The sequence below is a fragment of the Copadichromis virginalis genome, linkage group LG11 (assembly GCF_057382275.1).
Source record: "Copadichromis virginalis isolate Kocher_CV1m ecotype Utaka linkage group LG11, C_Virginalis_male_GT1.1, whole genome shotgun sequence".
NCBI lineage: Eukaryota > Metazoa > Chordata > Actinopteri > Cichliformes > Cichlidae > Copadichromis > Copadichromis virginalis.
The window spans coordinates 27,242,761-27,266,790 of NC_140628.1; the positions used below are offsets into that span (position 1 = coordinate 27,242,761).

The 24,030-nt window shown below is 37.9% G+C and overlaps 2 protein-coding genes and 1 long non-coding RNA gene across 4 annotated transcripts; all 3 read left to right on the top strand.

Annotated features, from left to right (window-relative positions):
- Window positions 1–4,174: 4,174 nt before the first annotated feature.
- LOC146698890 (uncharacterized) lies at window positions 4,175–6,243 on the top strand. Of its 2 annotated transcripts, none has more exons than XR_014922913.1 (3): window positions 4,175–4,190; window positions 5,920–6,038; window positions 6,121–6,243. It is a non-coding gene; the product is annotated as an uncharacterized LOC146698890 (long non-coding RNA). The 2 variants fall into 2 exon arrangements; XR_014922912.1 differs by lacking the exon at window positions 4,175–4,190 and adding an exon at window positions 4,759–4,927.
- A 2,428-nt stretch (window positions 6,244–8,671) lies between these two features.
- LOC146698891 (uncharacterized) lies at window positions 8,672–9,786 on the top strand. The gene is made up of 3 exons (XM_085472705.1): window positions 8,672–8,806; window positions 9,236–9,331; window positions 9,410–9,786. Exons 1-3 carry the CDS (start codon window positions 8,687–8,689, stop codon window positions 9,728–9,730), a joined length of 537 nt encoding a protein of 178 aa, XP_085328831.1. The 5' UTR covers window positions 8,672–8,686; the 3' UTR covers window positions 9,731–9,786.
- A 4,075-nt stretch (window positions 9,787–13,861) lies between these two features.
- LOC146698892 (uncharacterized) lies at window positions 13,862–18,163 on the top strand. The gene is made up of 5 exons (XM_085471761.1): window positions 13,862–13,953; window positions 16,163–16,420; window positions 16,945–17,232; window positions 17,320–17,595; window positions 17,677–18,163. The coding sequence occupies exons 1-5, from the start codon at window positions 13,896–13,898 to the stop codon at window positions 17,796–17,798; spliced, it is 1,002 nt and encodes a 333-aa protein (XP_085327887.1). The 5' UTR covers window positions 13,862–13,895; the 3' UTR covers window positions 17,799–18,163.
- The last annotated feature ends 5,867 nt before the right edge of the window (window positions 18,164–24,030 follow it).

A 24,030-nucleotide genomic window follows, 5' to 3' on the forward strand; every position in this document is an offset into this window, starting at 1 on the left:
CTCTATAGCTGTTTTTATTATGTGACAAAAGGTCAGAGAATGCTTGTGTTGTAATGAATAGTAATGACCTTTTAACTCTCTCAGCAGAAGACATCTGAACCAGTCCACACACACAGAAACTACCACTGCAACAGGTAAGATTCAAATAAATAAATAAATAACATGTGATCATATAAATACCAGTACGGTTTTTGGTGGAGCTGCTTTAATTTAAATGCAAAGGAAAACACAAAATCAGATGGTGTGTAATACAGGTAGCGTCCCATTTGTTCTGTGATGTTTCCACATAATTCCTCTCCAATTTTCACTGTTAGTATGTCTGACAGCCAAGATTTACTTTTCTGGCCTGTTTGTTATGTTTGGCTGCTGAGATAGAACGTGTAGCAAGTTGACAGCTTTGCTTTTTTGTGTTTCTGTGCGTGTTAGTATTGTTTCCCTAAATTATTTGTTTATTTTTAAAGCCGCTGAAGGCCAGGATAATCCAGCTTCCTCCATTCAGGTAAAAGTTTTCACTTCTTTTATGTTCACCTATGTTTGCAAACTGTTTGGCAAAATCATGGTCTTTATAGTTTTGTGTGAGTGGCTACAGGGTATTTGACCAGGACTGCATGGGCTGATTAATGATTATGCTAACTCCATATCAGTTCAATATTTTATCCAATACGATGGAACAAAATAGAAGTTATCCCCATATGTTAGTTCTGTTCATCTGGACGTAGCGTTTTCAGTGGGAGAAACATTATGTCACCCACTCAAAACGCTATGTCCAGATGAACAGAATCAACTCTTGGGGATTTACTTACCTGGATGATTGAGGATGCATCAAGACATAAATGGAAGTTACATCTTATAAAATCTAACACAAAGACAATAAAATCCTGTGTACTTTACATCTGTAATGTTTCTGTTGTCTCTTTTTTGTATTTGTATTTTTTGTATTTGTATTTGTAGGAGCTGAACTTTACAAATTTGAGGTTTTTCCCAAACAAAAATATACATAGTGACTCTGCACATTATGCATCCTCCCCTCCTTCTTATGATGAAGTCATGCAGGAAGTGAATAGATTCAAATAATACCAAAAGCAGTGAAACCTGAACTTCTCTCGTAGTTCATTCATTGTGAGCTTGTCTGAACATGGCTTTCCGACTTTCCTTTAAAATGTGATTAACAACCAACCAGCTCTGAAATTTACTGTCACTGGAAAACTGTTTCTATTTATTACTTTGATATTTCTTTAAATAACTGTATATCGTGTTTTACAGCCCATGTAAAATGCAGTTATCTAAGCAGTAATATTCTTTATATTTGATTCAAATGTTAATCTAGCTAATGTTTGTCACAGGTGTGACATAATGTAATATCATGGGATTTCATATGAGATTCTAGTGTTTATTTGTTAAAGGTAACACTCCTGGATACTACTTAATTATCAGTTTGATGAATGATTAATGTGCCATTACCTTAGTGAACTGTAAAGGCGCTGCACTGTTTGAAAATTTTGAATTAAATGAAATGTCACAACAAAGAAAATGCTAATGGTGAGTTTTTAAACTTTCAAAAATTCTCAGTTATTAGGTTGTCAAGTTTAGAGCGAACATGCATTGCTCACTAGATAATACCCTGCACTGCATTTCAAGGTGTTACATCTCCATTTACTAAAAATCTGTATTCAGATTTTTTGCTGCTTAAAACTGCTTAAAAATACCATTTGTCATTTTAGGGTGGGGGGAATATTATTAGTTTGTTTTAAAATATATATATATATAGTCACACAAAAACCTTTGATTTTTTTTTTCCTGGGAGAAATAATTTCCACACACAAAGTAATTAGTAAAGTTATAGTTTTATTATCCCTTCAAAATGCTTATTGAAATGAATTAGGCCATTCTGGATTAACTTTTCTAAAGTAAAGAACAGACATTGCACTTACAAAATAACAACATGCTCCCTTCCCTCTGTCAGCATATTTCAGTAGTGTAACTAGAAGGTATCAGTACGCAGTCTGTGTCTGTGTAATACAACCGAATACAAGTTGTCAAGCCTGGAATTCTGTAACAATATCAATTCATTAAATTGCAACACTTTTTGTACCAATAAAGGTATTAATTACATTGAATCCATTTATCGAATCCCGTATATACATTAGTATCAAAGAATGGTCTTTGAACATCCTGATTGAGAGAGTCGTTCATTATAATTATTTATAATTCACTAAAATGTATTTTTCTTAATGTTGAGCAAATTGAAGTGTTGACAACCAACAACCCAGAAAACCCTCGAAGGCTCTGAAGGGAAGTGGATAAACTTTTGCCCTCTGTGTAAAGTAATAACTTTAGTTTATAGCACATGAAGCTCTGGGAAACGACTTTCCTATCTCATGCACTTGAGTGCTCGTCTACATGCTGAGATGAATGTGTCATAAGTGTGTCACCAGTTTACATTGTTCTTCTAAGGAGTGCAAAGAATGCAACCTCAGAAACTGTGTTTGTAATAATATGCATCATTTTTCTAATCAACTTTTTGTTTCTTCTGCTTATTGACATTTCTGACTTCTTCACACCTGATAAATCACATGGGCCCTTTTTTTAAATACAGACTTACACATTTATTTGTCTTTGATTTTTCTGAGAATTAGATGTTGCAAAGAGGAAACGTAAATGCACTGGGGAATAAGGAAGAGGAATAAATATAAGAAATATCAATATATTTCTGTCACTCCATGTTTCTCAGAAATGCAGCAATCATAAAGCATATCTGTGGTAACACCCAGAGAGGAGGAAATGAAAGAAAACATGTTACTCCTCCTCTTGCAAAAAGAACTTAGAAGGATGTAGTTCAGGTATATTGCTAAATTTTTATGCTTTTTTGTTTTTCTGATGTTAGTGTATTTGATATACACTCAACATAAGGTTATAGCCAAACAATGCAAGATTTAGAGGAATGACACAGCATGAAACTGCAGCAATAAATTCAAAGTTCAGCCAATAAATTATATTCCGGTTATCCAACCTGTTATCACAACAATGCAATAAGATAACACTGTACCAAAAGTACCGGTAATGTGTTGTGACAAAGCCTGCTAAATTTACTAACCACATTGCCAAATATATACTGTCAAGGCAAAAGTGACAGTTCACCAAGCAAACAGACTCAGAGATGTTCTTTTGGAAAGTTTTCTAAAATGGATGACTCAGCTTTTCTTGTGCTCTTCTGAATAGAGACCTCTGACGTTGTGCCTGGAATCTGCTGGAGCTAGTCCCTCAAGTTTAATGGTCACAGCTCACAGTATTCCTTTTACCTCTGGTACCACTGTGGACACACATCCCACTACAATGTGCTGGATAGTCTCCAGGACATCTTTGCACAGTCAGCCTATTTAGTTCTGTCAGTTGTGTTAGACTCCTGCCTCCATGGATCTGGTGCTTAGGGCCCATCATTGTGCTGCCGTGATTAGTGCCTCTGTGCTGTCCTTTAGGCCAACCTTTTTTAGCCACTGCTTGGATTTCCTGATGTCAGCTACATCCTATGTTATCATTGGTACATCATATCCAGGGACTTGATCATCCATGATTGTTTCTCCTCATGTTCCTCATCACCATTTGCCTTCAGCCACCTAAAGTACTTTTGGAGAAAAATTCTCAGGGAACCAGATGAACTTCTTTAAGAACATCATCCTGATCATAGAGCCTCAAGGTGCTGGACTTCAGCTGGACACCCCAGTTGTGTCCAGCCCCATTGTGAGGAGTTTTTGTTTGTTGACATAAGTGACATATATCCTCTTCTGTGCCCATCTCTGACCATTAGGATGTATGTATTCACTGTAAAAAATCAAACTTGCAGTTGTTGAGCTTACAGTCATTTCTTTCACAATTCAACAATAAAAGTTCAGTTGGCCCATAAACTCAAATACATTAAGGGTTTCAACTAATCATTTAACGTTTTGGAGCAAAAGTTGGTCTCAGATGAAATTTATTGCTGGCAAAATGAATGAATTCAAGTTTTACATGAGTTGAAGCTGTTGGCGCCTTTCTGTGCCTGAGTACGCATGCGCATCTCATATTTTTGGATGCTACGGGGTCTACTTTGCGCTTTTGCAAGGACTGAAAGCCACCTGCCCGTCTGCCTTAATGAGAACGTGAGGCTTTTTATACCAGGAGCTGGATAGATCGTTCGTCTCAAGTTTCTAAAGGCAAGTAATGTTTCTTTTATTATATCAGACAGTATATGTTTGAACAGTCTCAATTTGTCTTTTAGAAATATCACAACTGAAGTTCTTCGTATTTTTCCGAAACTTAGCATAGCATTACTTTCTTGGCTAAGAAGCCTTGTGGCTTACTATATCATTTAAGATTCCATGTCACAAACTACGTGCCATGTCACAAAAGAATGAAAATCCGACAAACTTCGCTACTGAAGAGGTGCGCTCATATCTGACAAGCCTCCGCGACACCCCCTATGCGTATTTCATGAAGTGCAGTCTGTGGCCGCCATACCACCTAACGAAACAAAATAGGCTGGCTCACTCATGACCAACGGCAGCAACCTCCCGCCGCTATTTAAATAAAATAAAATAAAATAAAATAAAGTTCGGGGGCGCCTGCTGCCATGTCGTTTAATTTGTTCAAATCACATTTAGCCAATAAAATGTGTGCTTTAGTTTCTGTGTGAACGGGGTGGTGGAGTCCTCATGGCCAGCGAGCTCCACTAAATGAAATATGAGATGTGACAATATCGTTTATATCGATATAGTCTATGTTACATTATAATTATACTCGTGGAGCCGCAAGTTTGCCTCTCTTTCGTCCACTTTTGTCTCTACGCTGTGTTACTCCGCCTCTCTCCTTCACTGAACACAACTCCCCCTCCCCCATCGCTTCACCTGCAGGCAACGACAAGATGGACACGGCAGCTATCAAAGAGGAGCTGGTCGGTAAAAAGAAAACATTTGAAGATTACTATTTTAGTGCTGTCAGCGTAAAGTCAATGCCATAACTGCATTAACGGGGCACTAGTTACCGCGGATCACCCCGTGCGTGGGGCTGGGTGGCGTTAGTGAGCTAACCGGGCTAACGCGTTGACATACGGCCTAAAATCCTTTCATCTCAAAAATCGACAGTCTGCCTTATGTATGAATTCTGGTTGTGCTTACTGACCTCGAACCAATTTTATGTGGTACACAGCTTAAAAAAATATGTCAAAAAATGTTTTGGTACGACTTTGGTAAGCTATGAAGCTGCACTGCTTGATGGATTGTTGGAGCATTACGGCTACCGAGGAGCCTCGCAGAGTGATACTACTCTGCTTCAACGTAATATTACCATATTATGTGTGTAAGGACCATAAATGGCGCCTGTAAGAGACACGGTTACAAAGAAGATTTCAAACTCCAGGCTGTCAGTTGCGCAGTAGAACTTGGAAACAGAGCAGCTGCAAAATCTGTCTTTGTTATTATGCTCAGCATCTTTTATTTTACATTTTGACTGCACAATTGTGAGCTTTTTGTTATGCACAAAACAACATTGTTTTGGTTTATTTATGGAGCACCATTAATAAATGCACTGATAATTTAAACAGATGTTTCAGGAGTTTTATCCCACTCATACTCTCAATCCAATGTTTGTCATTCTAAGTTGTAAAACCAATCACACAAAATTATCCTTGGCTTACATAATACATCCCAGTATACTGTTGGTGCATTCCATGTAGAATACAATTTGTTAATAATAAATTAAACATTTGATGTAATGTATGTTTTGTAAATTATTTGTTTTACTGTGTTTCACATGGCATTTTACAAGGCAGAATCATTTCACTTTAGTGAGCCAAAAAAATTAGGACAGGAGAAAAAAATTCTTAAGTAATGTCAGGAAGCTGGTATTTTATTTTAAAACTAATTGCTATTTTTTTTTTTTATTTAGAGAATTAAAAGCCAACTCCAGACCACTGCTTGTCCTGATTTATGAGGGACTGATGAGGAGTTGGTAAGGAGAGGAATCAGAACAGGAGTGCCTGCCCCCCGCCCCAAACACATTATCAGGTAATGTAACTTTGGTAATTTGAGATTAATTCAGGTTTCTTTTGAATTGTTGACACTGTCCTCTCCTCTCTTCTCATTATAGCTTTTGTATGCAGTGCCAGTTCTGCTCTTTTGTCTGTTCAAGCCAAGAAGTACTCTTAAGACATCACCAGCTACGACATAGAAGAGGATTTCATTTGCCCTGTGTTTACAGTGACTGCGTCTGTTCGTTTAGGACACGAGGGGCGTTGAAGTCTCACCTCAGCAGATCACACAACAGGGCTAAGAAAAGGCAGGAGATCTCAACATTTTTTTGTGAATTTAAGGAAAACTGCTCACAGCATACATTTATTTCACATATTTTAAGGCACTTAAAAAAAAAAAATCAGACTGTATCCTGTCCTTTCCAAAAATGTGACTATGCTACCAACAATTTATCAACCTTTACGGCACACACAAGCAGAAAGCACAAAAACTCAAAAGATATAAAAAAACTGTATTAGACTGATTTCTCATGCAAATGCATGTCCTAGTGAAAGTAGCTCCCCTGATAAATCCTTAAATACCTCTCAGGAGCCAGAGACATTACCAAGTGGTTCAGGTGTAGCATCAAGTGATAAAGAGGACAATGAGTTTGTAGATTACCAATGTCTTGAACATAAAATAGCTAGACTTTTTCTATGCATGCAAACATTGTTACATGTTTCTAAAAGTGCTTTGCAGAGAATTATTGAGGAAATTAGTGACATTTTAAAATTTTCTCAGGTTCATTCATTTCAAAGAATCAAACAGGTGCTTGCTAGAAACCATTCAAACACCATTAGATTCCTCATCTTTTGGACATGACTGCTTCTATTTTTCTCATTTTTAACATTTATATTTTTAATTTTATTCAACTTTTTTCAACAAAAATTTCCCATGTATTTCAATGGGGAGACCCTTCAAATTCTCATTCAATTTACTCATTTTTAAACTCTTACTACTTCCACATACATTGACATAGAGCCACCATTCAAACTTTAAAACGAAGACAAGACATTCAACTATTGAACTTGTATTTATCTTTTCAATATCTATTATACTTTTTCTTCAGTTCCAGTTTAAGTTTCATGATGTTTTTTCACCCGTTTCAGAGTTTATAATGGGTGTGTATGGGACGGAATGTTGGGGCTAGAGTGAGGCAGCTCAACTGCTAGAGTGAGAGGAGCAAAAAAATTAATCTTAAAATCTTTTTTAAAACTGCTGCTGTGTCCACAGCGTTTGCTCTACAGGTATGATTTTACCCTCAAAACGTAGCCATCGTTGTCCTCTTTCATCCAATGTGTTTACTATTGTACTAGGTGTTATGGTTCTTTCATAAATGTCACCAATGCACAGCCTCCTCCCTCCAACTCTTCCATAGACTCTAATGTTAAAATGGCTCAGAAGGTTCGTTTGAAAATCAGAAGAGCATGGTGTCTTTACACTGTCACCACGTCCATATAATAAACTCCACAGGCATGAAAACTGAGAATTTGGTAGACTGGACATTGCTGCCGCTCACGGTGAAAGAATTTTGTCAATACGACCTATACTTTTCTTTTGGGAACGATTTGTTTAGGGCTGACTTTTCTGTTCATTTTAAGCAGCAAAAGTGAGGCGCATGTCTGTGTACGTGTGTATGGAGCCATTGGGTGCAGTCACTATAGCAACCAGGCTCACACCTGCCTGCTTAACGAGCTCTGCCTGCCACTGTGCCAAGATTCATCTTAAACACTTCTCTTTCAACTGCTGCTGTGTCCACAGTGTTTGCTCTACAGCCATCATTTTACCCTCAAAACGTATCCATCGTTCTTCTCCTTCCAACACCGTGTCTTTCAAAGCTCAGACATTTAAACTTTTTAAACTGTGTGGATCAAAGTGGAGGGATCAGATTTGAGTCATTTAGTGATTCAAAGAATATGAACTTTTAATATTAATTCAGATGTTTTATTTTTTGTTTTTCTTAGTCTAAATTTCTTTTCTCATTTCTTAGATTTTTCTAATTTACAATTAAAACATTTTCAGCTATTTTCCAACTTCTGTGTGGTTGTCAGCTTGTAGCAGTTCACCACTTTTGTTTTCAGGTGAAAATTTCTGTATTTTTCATCTCATTCAAAATTTTTAACTTAAATTCAGCAATTAATTCATTTCAGTGAATACATTCAGATTCAAGCATTCACACTGCAGTTTCTTCAGAAAATGCACTTTCTAGTTCTTACTTCATTCCTACATAACTATAAAATTAATGGAATTTTTTCAATGAATTTAAAATACAATTTATTGATTTATTTCTTTTCTGCAATGCATCCTGTAACAATTGAAACCATTATTTTGCCTTATCAACATTTGATTAGGTATTCTATAGACTTACTGTAAAATCTGCCGATCAGATTTTTCTTTTTGTTTTTTTTAATACGTCAGTTATAATTTGTACCACCACTACCACTAAAAGAAAAAAAAAAAATCCAATCAAGGCCTGACCAATAGATCAACCGAGACTAACTAAATGTTTTGAAATTAAGCTCCTTTAACCAAATTTGAAAACAATGGGATTTTTATATAATGTACCTTTAAAAGTTTTCTTCTATATTTTTTTTGTTGCTTTGTGGATTTGTGCGGAATTCTCACGCATTACCACCAAGGATCTCATGGGGACCTTCATGACTGCCCTCGACACTTACTCGCTTCGGCTGATTAAGCTGTATCGAATTAGAAAAGCTGCTTTCCGCAATGACATGGATTCCCTGTTGCAGAAGTTTGATGAACAGGTAATATATAAAAATGTATTTGTGTCTGGTTTATGAGGAACCTGAAGTTCCCACTGTAACGAAAGATACTTTATTAAATATTTACTAAATTGATGTAAAAATTGTTAGTTTTCAAAAAGTGTGTCCTGAATGGGATTATAAGCTAACAAGCAGCGCTGTGTTTGGCAGATTGCAGGTCATGACAGACAGTTCAACTCTCATCCCACTCATGGCACTTTTTGTTATAAATGTTGTAATAACTGTGCTACATTTGTTGCACATCAAAATTACTTAAAAAAAACCTGACAAAAACATGACCAATCATCTGTAATAACTCATTTCAACATCTTATTTCTTAAGGCTGTATTTTGAGCAACAACACTTAATGTGTTTTAAAAACAAAATAGGTTTATAAATGAGACTGAGTCTTGTTTGATTTCCTTGTTTTAGGTCTCAAACATAGTCCAGCATCGACGAACCATCAGTTTGGAAGGGTTACCGATATTTGTTCGCGACGACGAGACCAAACTCTTCTTAACATGTCTGGTGAGTATGCAAATCTACTCAATCTTCAGTTTTGGTTTTCAGAGACTTATATGTACTGTTGTTTTTTATTTTGCATAGGATACAGATCCAGTTGAGAGGGCAACCCGAGGTGTTACGGTGGGCATCCTCACTGTTCTGGAGGACTACGTGGGACCCAACTCGCAGTCCACAGTGGTCAACACTGCCATTGTTTTGGAAGAGGACATTATTCTTGATGATCTGCCAGACCTTCCCACTGCCTTTGCCTACTTGTTTGGCCTACTTTATGGGCTCAACATGGAGTTTCCCAAAGAACTCAAGTACACATTTGAAGCTGTGCAACACATTTTTATGGAGTTGACATCTACCTGTTCCCAGAGGATAAGAAGCTTCAAAACCAAGCTCTTAACCAAAGTCTAACCTATTTGACAACATGTTCAACTCAAATGCAACTTGTGTCAAACAGAATGGCAATTTGTTTTGATTTACAGTTTTTGGGTTTCGTGGCAAGTTGCTCTGAAAATTAATTTCTGTCTTTAAGAAAACGGTAAGGTGCAGAAAGTTCTGAATCAATGTCTTCTGTTCTAACTTTACTTAATGTAGCTTGCATGGCTGATTGCAGATTTCATGTATAACATGTTATTATAAAATGTTGAAAGGTTTTATTCTATTTTTTTTTTTTTTTTTTTTTTTTGCCTGTCCCATTTGGTTCTTTAGCCATCAGAATTGTTGTCTGAAGACCAACAAGGATACCCAATGGATTTACTTTGCCAAATGGATCATCGTGGCATTGCCGTATTGGTCCATTTGGTCGATCTTTGTTTTTATTATTTATTATATTTTATTTTCAGATGTTACAGACGGGACAGACATGAGTGAGGGATAGGAAAGGGAGAAAGAAAGAGGAAGGAAAGGAAAAACAGAAGGGGAGAGGGACAGTGAGAAAGGGGGGGAGAAAAAAAATAAAAATCTCCTGGATCACCTGTTGAGAGAAAAATAGAAAACAAGCAAAAAAAACAAAGCAACATACTAAACACAACACCATCGCATTAATCTAGCTAAGTGTAAATAGCAGTAAATACTAAATATTCAATGTTGTTGTGCAGCACGCAGGACAGATGTGCTTCGAAGTAGCGGCCAAGAAAGGTGTAATTTTGGTCTACGAGCAGTGAACACCCGTGTGCATACCTGTGTGGATCAGCGCGCTTGTATTCCAAAGGTTTCTCCATGTAACGATCTGCTAGGGAGTGTGGGGGGGCCACAGCCCCGTCCTCCAGGGTGTGAAGCGGGTATGGAGGAGATCAAAACTCCAGACATCCATAGGCCCCCAGAACACAAGAGACCAAGGAAGACCAACAGAGGGGCAGCCGCGCCACTGTTCCAGTAAGAGCTGAGGAGAGTCCCAGATGAGGGCTCACTCAGCAGCCGCGGAGCAGAAGCCAGGGGGAGTTGCAGTGACGCGCCCATGAGCTCCGCCGGCCCCCAGCTGTGCCTGAGTGACCGAGCCCCAGGCCAAGAGGCCGGGGGCACCCCACCTCCGAAGGGGCCCGAGCGAGCCCCAGGCTCCAGGCCCCGATAAGCAGCCGCCAATTAGTGAGCCGGTGTGTACCCGGACGCCCACCCCCAGACACAAAGAACCACCAACGCACCGACACCTGAGGGAGTCCGCCACCGGCAGGGGAAGTGGTGGTGGGTGGAGATAGGCCTCCAAACCTTGGAGGGCCTGAGGTGTCCCCAGAGAGGTGGCGTCTGATACCCAACCTGACATATAGACACAGACATACAGGCACACACATATACAAACATCCATTCCCACCCTCATGCTCTCATGTGCACTCACTCCACACTCAACCAACGTGGAGACAGACATAAAGAGACGCTGTACACACGATCACACTCCCCAAGCGTACTCTACAAACCGGGTCTAGGTACCCTTGCCCCTGGAGGGGGGAACTGCACCCAGACCCAGGTGGTGTTACCCTTTTCCCTGCGGTGGGGAGAGGCAGACCACCCCGACTCCGTAGCAGCAGGGAGGCCCCACACCCCAGACCACAGTCGGACGGCCAACTCCTCCTAGCCCTCCCGCTCCAGCAGGCCGCAGAGAACGGGGGTGGGAGAAGACTCCAAACCTCCCTCCACCCGCTCATTGTAGTGTTGATGCATGTGTGTTCTAGGGTGCAATTAAAACCCAGGAGGGCATGGAGCTACCTGCCAAGGAGCAGCAGGTAAGCGCATAGTCCCTCCTGATAGCCCTTAATGTCTAAGTGTATTTAAAATTGAGAGGTGGGCAACGACGCCAGGGGTGAGGTGTACACCCTGATGGTAATTTGGACTCCGTGATTGTGCCCACCCCCAAGATCCTATATGTATGTGTAATGAGAGTGTGAATAATGTGAAAGGTTTTATTCTAACTTGAGCTGTTTTAAACAATTTTTATAATCTGGTTTTAGGTACATTTGTACTAGTTTTATAACAAATGTGGCGCGATACTGAACTTCACAGGAAATTGGAGTGTTGATACCATTACTATTAAAAGACAAGTGGTGGAAAAATTTGTTTGAAAGTTGTTTGCTGTATGGAAACCAGATAGAAGTTGTTCACATCCTGCCATCTGATGTTTTGAATCTGTTTGTTAGTGACTATCTATCAAGATAGGTTTGATATTCTGTCTGACAACACCACCTTTAAAATTGGATGAGTAACATTTGTTACAAAAATTTGACTTTTTTTGTGTTTTTGGAAGGACTTTATTTGTGGCTGAATGTTGTCAGTATGTTAAAAATGGCTAATCTCAAAAGTCAACATTGTCAGTGGTGCAGTTGTGTTTGAACACAAAGTTATTTGAAAATCAACTGTGTAAACATTCATTGGTACAACAGGGAGCACCTCATGAAAACTATGAAAGATACTTTTTCTAAACTTGAGGAAATTGATTGGCAAAACAAAATATGTTGTGTAAACTTTAGGAAATACGTTGCAAAAACAATAAAATATGAGTTGAGAAAAAGGACAATTATTAATTTTGTCAACACAAAAACATTAGCTAAAGCAACTTATCTCCTAAACTTGAAATTATAAGTTATCCATCAGAACCTAAAAACGTAAATGCAGTCGGTTGCCTTGAGTTTTTAAGTTTTAGCAACTTTTTTTTTTTTTTTTTTACAGTGTTGAAGGCTTGCATCTTATCCCTACCATTCCACTGATTTTTGTGTATTTTATATACTGTATTTTGTTGTGGTGTTTTTCCAGACTTGTGCTGTCAGGCCTTCATTGAATAATATTACTGTAGCTTCTTCATGCCTGAAAGTCAGTGTTAGATATCTGCCTTTGTGATGTTGTGATTGTAAAACTTGTTATTTTTGACATTTTTCCTAGATTCAACTAAAGAAATGGGAAGAAATTATGGGTTTTTGACTAAGTGTCTAAAAATAGAATTTCTGATTGGTTCTTTGCTAAGTGTAGTCAGCACTGGGTCATCCTTTGAGTTAGGTGCTTCGTAATGCTGAATGGTTTTTAATTCGGTGGATTAAAAAGTAAACACTCCTTTTAAAAAAAAAAGGTCAGGTACAAGAATTGAAGAGCTCTAAAAGACTTTCAGAAAGCCTGGACCAAGACCACTTTTTAAAAAAGGACAAGACAGTTTGGCTTCTTTGGAAACAAACTATAAAGACGTGAGGGATGACTCAAGATATTGGCACAGTACTGTCTACATGGCATAGATTACAATGTTTTTTTTCTATTGTACTTATACCAGTAACAGACTGACAGCAACTTTTACTGCTTGTCTTTGCCCTTGTTTCAAAAGCCCCACCTCTCTGAGCAATGATAATTACTGAATTATCTTAGTGTGTGACAGCAGGGAAGACTCAACCCCTATGTCATCTGACATAATAAAAAGCTTATCGTTGTGCTGCCATCAGAAGTTAAATTAGGTATATTTCATAATTCATACTCTATCTTCTATGTAATCACATTCAAAGTGTCAATCACAGGACTAATGTTTTAGATTCACGAGGGCTAGAAAAGATAAGATAAATATAATATTAGCTGAGAACAGAAATATATAGTTGGATGTTGCATTATTACTGTGTTACTACCCATCTGCAGGCTTGTTGAGAGAAACCAAAAGGTCCAGGTAATTCTTGGTGAATATTTTTTAATACAGAGGTTATTTAGAGGCAGAAGGAACCAGAATTAAAAGACTCCTGTGAGACAGTGCCATCTAGTGCTTTGAGGAGTGCACTATAGACATCTTCAATTTCACGCAGCTTTTGACTAGTCCATGCATTAATACAAATAAAAACCAAACAAAAAAATAATACATTCAAACAACAACAACAAAATCTAACCCATTCTTTGAACTCTATTTGACCTCTTTCCTCACTTGTTTCAGGGAACTTCCACCTTCTGCTGATTTCATCATCACGGGAATTCCAGTATTAAACAACATCAGTTGTGAAATCAAAGTGTGACTGTAATCTGCACTGTTTTAACAGATTTAGTAAATGATTTAAAACTTCCTCCCAGTAACTCACAGCTGTTATAAAAACAAAGAAGGTAAAGCAACCCTACAGCAGAGTCAAACATGGCGAGTGTTACTGTGACATCCTGTTGGAAGAGTCTTTTGCTGGTGGCACTTATGGGTGAGAACATTTCATTTGTGTTCACTGTTATTATTCTTTTAAATGCTGACTATGAACATGAATGACAATAGTAACAAAGTAACTGATACATAAGGCCCAAGAATAAGGGTCTCTGTGCTTTGATTCATGTTTTATTTTAGCAGATGTTTATCACATTTATCCATACATAACGTCTTCTGAGTGTAAAGATTTTGGATATTGATTTAAAAATACATGGAATGAATTAACTGAGTAAGGACTGAAAAGTAGCTTTTTCTTCATATTATGTGATCCTGTTTTTGAGGTTGTTGTGCCCAAACTGTGCAACAGCCTTCCTCGGTCACTCAGGTCGGCTGACTACGTTAATTAAGTTAAGTGACTGCTGAAAGACAGTTGCTTCTTTAACTTCTGTTTTCATGTAAATTATCATTATTATTTGTATGTTAACAAAGTTTATATTTAACCATACATCTGTGGAAGCAGCAAAACCTTTTTTTTCAAATGTGCTCTTAGAAAAAACGTTTGAATACTGTCGTTCCTTCTATCACATACATGTAGGTTAAGAACTACACTTGACAGCTTTGAGTACCTGCTGATTCTAATATATGTCTTACATCATCTTTTTCTCGCACTTAAACCCACTGAGGCCCTGGGACCATTTTTGTACATTTTAGTTTTTCAGTTACAAGCCATTTGCACTGTGTTGAATGGAATATAGCCAAATTCTCTAAAAACAAGTTTGGCATAATTTCATTTCAAAATTCAGGTCTGACTTCCTTAAATTAGCTTCAGTGGCTAAGCTAACAATACACATCCTCTTAAGGCCCTAGGGGCCGTTTGCGGCCCCATTGACTTCCATTATAAACGCTATTTTTCACTGCAGAATTATTACCGTTAACGTCTTGGTGATTACTTAAATTTCGGTTCCGTTTTGGACTAGGGGCCTTAGAATTGTAATTTTTTTATTTGTCCACTGGGTGGCGCCCTTGCTTCACATTTGACCCCTGCTGGAAAACAGCGGGCTGCTTAGACAGACCTGCGGGAAAGGAAGCCTCATTTCCGGCGTGCAGCAGCGGCTTCGCCCGCTGATCGAGCGGGACCATTTTCGGTCCCTAGGGCCGTGAGAGGGTGCATTTTTTTTTTAGTCAACAGGAAATGACGTATTTGTTGTCACGTGGTATCGGACGTGTGTGCTGTAGAAAGGAGTCCCCGGTGATCGTGCCCCGGTGATCGTCGCGACTTACCCCGGGAAGATGCACTTCTTTCGGCCTAGAGGAGCAGCATTGCCTGCCTGGGGACCATTTTCTGGTCCTGAAAAAAAAAAAGGCGATCGAAATGAATGTTGGTGCCAATCTTTAGTCCATCTAAAGGCCTAATTATAATAACAATTGAATATTACCTCAAATGTTTTTTTTGGAAAATATTCAAGTTTTTTGTTTTTTGGGGCAAAAAAAGCAGTGCGCTCATGTGACGAAACCGGGATATAAAGGGTTAAAATCCGCGAAATGTAATTAAAACTTTATATGAATATTTCAGGGAGAAGTGGTTTTAAAAGACTGACCAATTTAAAGTGGAAAAAAATATGAATATATAAAGTTTTTATAGCACTTTTTGGGGAATTGTCCTTAGGCATAAAGGTGGATGCATTTTTTAAAATCTGCTCCTGCAAAAAAAATAAAAGTGGATCGAAATGAATGTTGGTGCCAATCTTTGGTCCATCTAAAGGCCTAATTATAATAACAAACAAATATTACTTCAAATGGGTTTTTTTTGAAAATATTTAGTTTTTTGTTTTTTGGGGCTAAAAAAACAGGGCGCTCATGTAATAAAACTGGGATTTAAATGGTTAAAACAACGAAAATATAATTAAAACTTTATATGAATATTTCAGGGAGAAGTAGTTTTAAAAGACTGACCAATTTAAAGTGGAAAAAAATATGAATATATAATCTTTCTATTGCACTTTTGGGGCGGGACCATTTTTGGTCCCCAGGGCCTTAAAAGGATGCATTTTTAAGGGCCAGCCAAGTTTGTCTGGACACACGTCTGAACTCCTGTTTAGTTAACTGATACTTATGCAGATAGATATCCATTATGGAGTAATGAATTATATATTATTTAATTCTCAGATTGAGTTATTTTGTGCTTTTAACCAGTATTGTACCAGTATTGACACAGAGTGGCTTTTACTGGTATGTGTTACAGCCATCCTGACTGCTCTGTCCCTCAGGTTTACCAGGTTTGGGGACCAAGGTGCAGATTTCTTGGACTGGCAGGGTGACAGCTGGTTCCCCCACTACTTTCACATGCTCATCTAATTGTTTTCCAAACTGCATCTACACCTGGTCCTTTAAGGCCAGCACAGTCGACGGGAGCACATTAACTTGGACACCAGATGGACTGGATGATACAGTGAAACTGCACTGCACTGTCTTCAATCCACAAACAGGAGTCTACACAAGTACTGACACCATTGTAGAAATTACAAGTGAGTACATCAAGTTAAATGTCACATTAAATAGTGGAAAGTAACAAAGGTACCTTTTATTCTGTACTTCTAAAATGTTTGCCTTGATGACAGGAACAAGGTGAGTGTATGAGTTACACATAATTAGGACACACTACATGGACAAAACTACTTTGCTACCTACAGATTACACCTACCCTGTCATGAGGCCCTGGGCACGTGGTTTTTCAGCTGATGCTAATGCCAAAGGAGGTTTAAAACTCTGCAGCTATTGAGTCAGGAGGGAATATCTAAGAGGAAGGAAATTCCACATACTGATTTTTATCAATGGTGGCATGTTATTACATCTCATTCAAATTCAGTGATGTTTATAGAACAACAGATTCTTCCACAAATATTTGTAAAGGCAGACTGCATGGCTAGGTGCTTGACTTTACACACCTGGGACAACTGAATGCAAAGATTAAGAGGTGTGGCTTAACACTACTGTCCATATTTTTATTCTCACTTTATGAATTAAAAACTTATTTTTTCTTTTTGTACAGATCAAATATCTGTACAAGTCAGTCCGCTGAACACTGTACCATCTCTCAACCAGTCATTAAATCTCATCTGCCATGATGCCAGATTTGGTGATCCACAAGGTCTATCAGACCTGGTCTGGTATAAAGATGGACAAGAGGTGACCCTGCGTGAAAATATGTGGCTTCAGCAAAACAACCTCACACTTCATTTTGACTCCCTGCTGCCCTCTGATGCTGGTTTCTACCAGTGTCAAACATATCTGCCTACATCACAGACAACAGTTGTCAGCCTGGGCTATCTACTCAGCTGTAAGTACAGGGATACAGAGAGGTTAAACCAGAACAAGAAAGGCTGTGTTTTGTCATAACTGCAACAAGCTTTCTAATCTTTTGCAGATGATCAGTGGAACGTCAGCATTAGCGGACCTGACACTGTGTTTCCTGGTCAGTTAAGTGAGTTCACCTGCCTGACTAGCTGCACCTTAAATGTGGAATGCACCGTCAGGTGGGAGTTCAGGGGAGGTTTCCCTGTTGGAACCTACTTTTCAGTTCATAAAAATGAGGTCAGGTGGACTCCTTCACTACCTGGGACTTTTCAAAATTTCACCTGCATTGCAGAGAATAAAGCTGCTGGACGTTCTGCTGAGGCCACCAAGATGGTAGAAGTTAAAGGTACGCACTACTCCTTAGCACTTGCTTGTTTCTATTCTTATTGCTAAATAAATTTCAATTACTTTCTTTTTCTCTCAACAGATATCCCAATCTCTGGATCGGAGGCGATGCAGCTTAGTGGACTTTTTGCAGGAATCCTCAGTCTGGGAATGTGGGTCCTCTTGGGTTGGGCTCTAGAAACAGTATACTTATATTCACTTTAAAGAGACAGTTCACCCCAGCATTAGCTTTATGCCCAAATAAACACATGACTACACCATGGATTATCACAGAATAGTTACTACAACTAAATGCAGCTGATATCTACAAAACTTTTCAACTCAGACTTACACTCCAGAGAAAAACAACATAAATTTGATTTGGGGTTGAACTGTATCTTTAAGTTTTAGTGTGAATATTTTCCACGCTATTTATTTCTGCAGCAGCTTATTCTTTTTATTATTATTCGTGGAAAAGAAACATATGTGATGTCAAATGTTAGAAAAGTAGAAGCAGTGTTTTTTCTTATGAATTTTTGTAAAACATCTGAACTCGCATATGAAAAATAAATTATGTGCATGAAGTCACAGTTGGAGTTGATTCCTATTTAACAATTAAAGTTGACACATGATTTCCTTTATGCTCCTTTATAGTGTACGTTTTAATTACAAGCCATTTGTAATTAAAACGTACACTGTAATTAATTTAATTTAACCACAAGGTGTCACTAACAACACAGAAGCACTGGATTTCAAGGACAGTGGAACATAAAATGTAAAATATTTCTGTGAATGATATTGCAATAAGTACTCTGACTGTTTTGTTTTTTTCAAAAACAAACCTCAAGATTTATTAAAAATTCTTTCACTGGGATGTAACTCCTTCAGTGAAAAATTACTTTTGTAAAGCCAGCTTGATAAACAAACTGTGTGACGTCAATCCTGCGCATGTGGTCAGTGATTCAACAATCTGTTTCATGTTCCTTTGAAAGTGAACAATTAATGCAGAGAAGACAACCACACTAAGCAAACTGAGAGAGACTGAGGTTTTTACCTTTGTTTTTCTCTTTTCTTCTTTTGTCATATCTCAGTTGCTTTGTCAGGCGTAAGAATAGGTGGGAAAAATGAAACTAAAACATCTGCTTTCATTTTGTTGTAAAAGAAACCAACATTTGCATGTTAACCTCATTGTAGTTTCAGTTGAAATGCTGCAAACTCTGTAGTATATGTATATATATCCTGTGTTTAATTATAAACTAGAAAATGTAGGTTGGTGTTTTATGTTATGTCTGTTATGTACTTTCTCTTTTAAATTATTGAAACAAAAAGATATTCAAAAAAAGATTAATTCCAAAATGGACCAAAATGGAACTTTGTGGCCAAAATGCAAAACGCTATGTGTGGCGGAAAACTAACGCTGCACATCACTCTGAACACACCATCCCCACTGTCAAATATGGTGGTGGCAGCATCGTGCTCTGGGGGTGCTTCTCTTCAGCAGGGACAGGGAAGCTGGTCAGAGTTGATGGGAAGATGGATGGAGCCAAATACAGGGCAGTCTTGGAAGAAAACCTCTTGGAGTCTGCAAAAGACTTGAGGCTGGGGCGGAGGTTCACCTTCCAGCAGGACAACGACCCTAAACATAAAGCCAGGGCAACAATGGAGTGGTTTAAAACAAAACATATCCATGTGTTACAATGGCCCAGATCTAAATCCAATCGAGAATCTGTGGCAAGATCTGAAAACTGCTGTTCACAAACGCTGTCCATCTAATCTGACTGAGCTGGAGCTGTTTTGCAAAGAAGAACGGGCAAAGATTTCAGTCTGTAGATGTGCAAAGCTGGTAGAGACATACCCTAAAAGACTGGCAGCTGTAATTGCAGCCAAAGGTGGTTCTACAAAGTATTGACTCAGGGGGCTGAATAATTACGCACACCCCACTTTGCAGTTATTGATTTGTAAAAAAATGTTTGGAATCATGTATGATTTTCATTCCACTTCTCACGTGTACACCACTTTGTGTTGGTCTTTCACGTGGAATTCCAATAAAATTGATTCATGTTTGTGGCTGTAATGTGACAAAATGTGGAAAAGTTCAAGGGGGCTGAATACTTTTGCCCCACAGGGAACGGTTCTGGCTCTGTTTGTCTTCACCATCTACACTGCAGACTTCTCCCACAACTCCATCTTTTACGGTGTGGTCTGCTGAGGTGGCAAGATCTCTGCCGGGAATAGGAAGAGACTGAACAGGTTGATCCGCAGGGCCAGCTCTGTTCTAGGATGCCCTCTGGACCCAGTGGAGGTGGTGAGTGACAGGAGAATGGTGGCTAAGCTGTCATCCCAGTTGGACAACATCTCCCACCCCATGCAGGAGACTGTGACAGCACTGAGCAGCTCCTTCAGTGGGAGACTGCGGCACCCACGGTGTGGGACGGAGAGATTTCGCAGGTCTTTCTTCCCCACTGCTGTCAGACTCCACAACAAAGACTTTTGCAGCTGATCAAACACACAAACCCACACATGTGCAATAACACCAAGTGCAATACTCTTTTCTGACAAAGTTGTATTTTTACTCAGTTGTATATAGCATTTGTATTCTATTTTTAACCTATTGTGGATATTATTTTATTTTATTCTATTGTATATAGTATTTTATTTTAATTTATTCTATATTCTGTGCAGTTGTGTACAGTATATTATTCTTATTGTATTCCAGTGTTCAAATAAAGGTTATCTTATGTTATCCTAGGTTTCCTGCAAGACCTGAGGCATGACTGTAAACAAATATTGAATCTGACTAGGTGTGCCCTCCAAGGATCCATGATCTGCTCACACCTGCTCACACTGGAGTTTTTTTTTTTTTGTTGAGATGAAGTCAGGCCTCCATCAAATGTTTCTGTTTCGTTCCCTTCTTTCCCTTCAGGCTCCGTGCCAAGTAAGGAAGGATGACGCTACCTGTTTATGGGTAAAGTGATTTCTGATAATATGGGTGCTGTAATATAAACTCCTCATATGAGGGTATCAAGCAGAAGCTCTTCCTCTTCCTCATTAACATTTTATTACCATTTTCTACTTATTTATTGTTGTTTTTGTTGTTCTCATTCTATTTACATGGTCTGACATTTACTTTGTTTTTCAGATGTATCATACAATATACTTGTTTTAAAAAGTACAACAGAACTTTGTATATGATGAATTCAAAACATATTACACCAGATATATTAAAGTCACATGATGACAGCGATGTTAAAAATATTAATGCAGAAGTCTGACAGGTAGTTCATTCTTTATTCAAACCAAATAGTGAAACATGATTAAGTACCTAGCTTAGCTTTTAAGTCCATTACATTTGATTGATAGCTAACTATTGGCTATTGGTTATGTCAAAAATTTGTAGATTAAACTACAAAGTATTGCATTCACTGGCTGAAATTAGACCCACCATTTCACCCTTAGCATTAAAATGATGTGTACAAAAACCATTATCAAATGCATGATGCAGCTATACTACATCATATTTGTTTGTAAAAAAAAAACATAAGGTTTTTTATAAAACTCTGCCATGGCTCATCAAATGTTGTTTTTTCTTTTCTAGGACTGTGAATAGTGATCAGCAATAGGGAACTAAAGAGTTAAGACTATAATTTCATGTCAACAGGGCCCCTCACACTTACCTTTAAAATCTACAAATGACCTATACATCAATCACATCTTCTGTTTGGCCAGTATACACAGCACAGGTTTGCTCAGATGCTGAACTTCGTCCCGTCATAGCTCAAACAATACACCCGCTGTTTACTCAGTGCTATTGAGAGGGGCATAATGGTTTGCCTGTGCTTCACATCCAACGTGGGAAAGAGTATTTCTTAGTGTGTGAAAACAATTGGTTGTCTGAAATAATACAGTTTTCTAAAAATTGTATCACCTTTCTGAGAAGTTTGACAAGCATGAAACCCAGATGACCTATAACACCTGCAGATAAGAAGCAAGTGGAAGCAAGCAGGAAAGTTCCTCATCCTTACTTGGCTTGGCCAGGTTGCGTTTTTTACAAATCACAGTAGGAGGGCGTCTGTCAACATCCTCATTGGAGCGCTCACCCTTAGATCCGTCACATCCGTCCCACAACTTAGGGTCAACACTACCCTTACAGTTTTAGGTGAGAACAGATAAGTAAGAGCTGATGTTCAAGGTTGGGAGAACCATTTTTGTAGAATTTCAACTTGTTTATTAATAATGGTTTGAAGTTGGTAGTTTCTCACCAAACATTATAACTGAAACACAAGCATTTAAGGTAAATGTGAAAGCATAAAGTCTCAGGGAAAGGTTGGGAAAAAATATAAGAGCTTTTCCTAAAGTGTTTTTTTATTTGTACTTTTTAATATTAGCATAATTTTTTTTTTAAGTTAATCATTTATTCTGAAACATTTCAGCAAGTCACTCTGACACTTGAACCCTTCACCCTGGCTTTCATGCATTATATTTATTACTCACTTTTTATTTTGGGAATGCTGAAGCATGCTTTGAATAAACTGTGATCAGTGTTGAGTAAATACTATGAGATGAAATGCATGTGGGTTTTACAAAAAATGAAATCATCTTTTGTGGAAGTCCAGTTTCTGATAATGTTACGTAAGGAAAAAAAAAAAGAAAAGTTATCTAACCTTAAATGACTTTAAATGACGCAGCAAATTGTGTAATGTGAGGCAGAACAAAGATAAATCCCATGAGCAAATAAAGGCACCATAATGAATGACATATTCAAAAAGCCAAAGCAAACTTAAAAGAAACTGTGAACACTGGCCATAAATTCTTACAGTTCTGTAAGGTGACCAAAAACATTTCGACACACTGAGGGTAAGCGGGATGGAAAAACTTTAAAAATATGCTGATGGAAAAACTTTAAAAATATGCTGATGGAAAAACTTTAAAAATATGCTGATGAATTGTTTGCACTAAACACTTTACTGGAACAGGTTTCTGTTGTAATGAAAAATGATCCCAAAATAATATTGGAAAAGGTTTAATGGAATTCAGGAGGCCCCTGTCTCGTGGTATTTGGACTAACAACCAGCAAAGAGAAAAACAGCCTGTTCCTTACTGTATGTCTACGTGCTTTTGCCGTTTGTTGTTTTTGGTGTGCTGTTCGTCACGTTGCAGTGTCATCTAGTTTCTGCCTGCCCCCGTGTCTGTCCAAAGTAAGTAAGTATGTTAGTATGCTTCTTTTATCCCAATCGTCATTTCCAGTGTTGAGGAAGTTATATTGAAAAAATAATTAATTATAGTTACTAGTTATTTCTTCAAAAAAGTAACTGAGTTAGTAACTGAGTTACAAGATTCTAAAAGTAAGTAATTACTTGAAAAGTAACTATTGCTTTACTTTAAAAAATGTTTAACCCCCTGGGATCCAGGGTATAATTGGCCATTTTTAACCACATTTTACCTTTAAAAACTGTTTACTTTGCCTTGTTTGGTATCATCCTTTTCAGCACAACCTCACGTGTCTGAATTTACAGTTATGTTTTCATTTTGACATACTGTATTAACACAATTGATATGCAGTAAGCCGAACACAGCTTCAACCGTCTGTTTGTTGACAAATAGTAACGGACCGCATTTTCTTGTTAGCAACTGTAACAGCGTTGTAACGATACTCGTTACTGAAAAAAATAACGCCGTTGCTTGTAACGCATTCCCATCACTGGTCATTTCCATGCAACAAGGTTAATGATACGAATCTGCTCAGAACGCACCTTTTATTTGAATTTACATGTTGTTTGCATCTGGTTATTTGCAGGTGCTCTGGCTTCGTCCCTCAGTCCAAAGATGCCTATTTGGTTAATTGGTAATTTTAAGCATGGGAGGGTGTGGTTGTCTGCGTTGTTATGTTAGCTCTGTCATGACCGAGGGTGTAACCCACCTCTAAGTGAGCTGGGATAGGCACCAGCCAGAACATGGATGAATAAAGCAGAGAACTTCAGCTTGTCACATTGTTTCTGGCTTTTTGTCGTAGTTTAAATGTTCAGATAAAGCAATTTGAGAAACAATGTAGGGTATTTAGACCAAAATATTTTGATACTTATGGCAGGGATTATATATAATATTTTTTTATTAATTATTTTAAGGTAATTAAAGCACAAAAACAAATAATCAAATAATAAAAGAAATATGGCTAAATTCGTGCGTAAAGTTTTTGCTTTGTCTGTATTGTATACTGTCCTAAAACGTCATGGCTAATGATGGTATTAGTTTAGGAAACAATGATGGTGTAAAGCACAGTCATCGTTTAGTTATATTAGTTATATATTCAGATATATTCAGATATTTATAAGTACTGTTTGTAAGTACTGATGTATTTTATCATATTTAATAATTAAAATTAATATAATAAAGTGGTCTAAGAATAACTAGAATTAATATTCATTACAATTAATACACTTTAACTGTATGCTTACTGCAA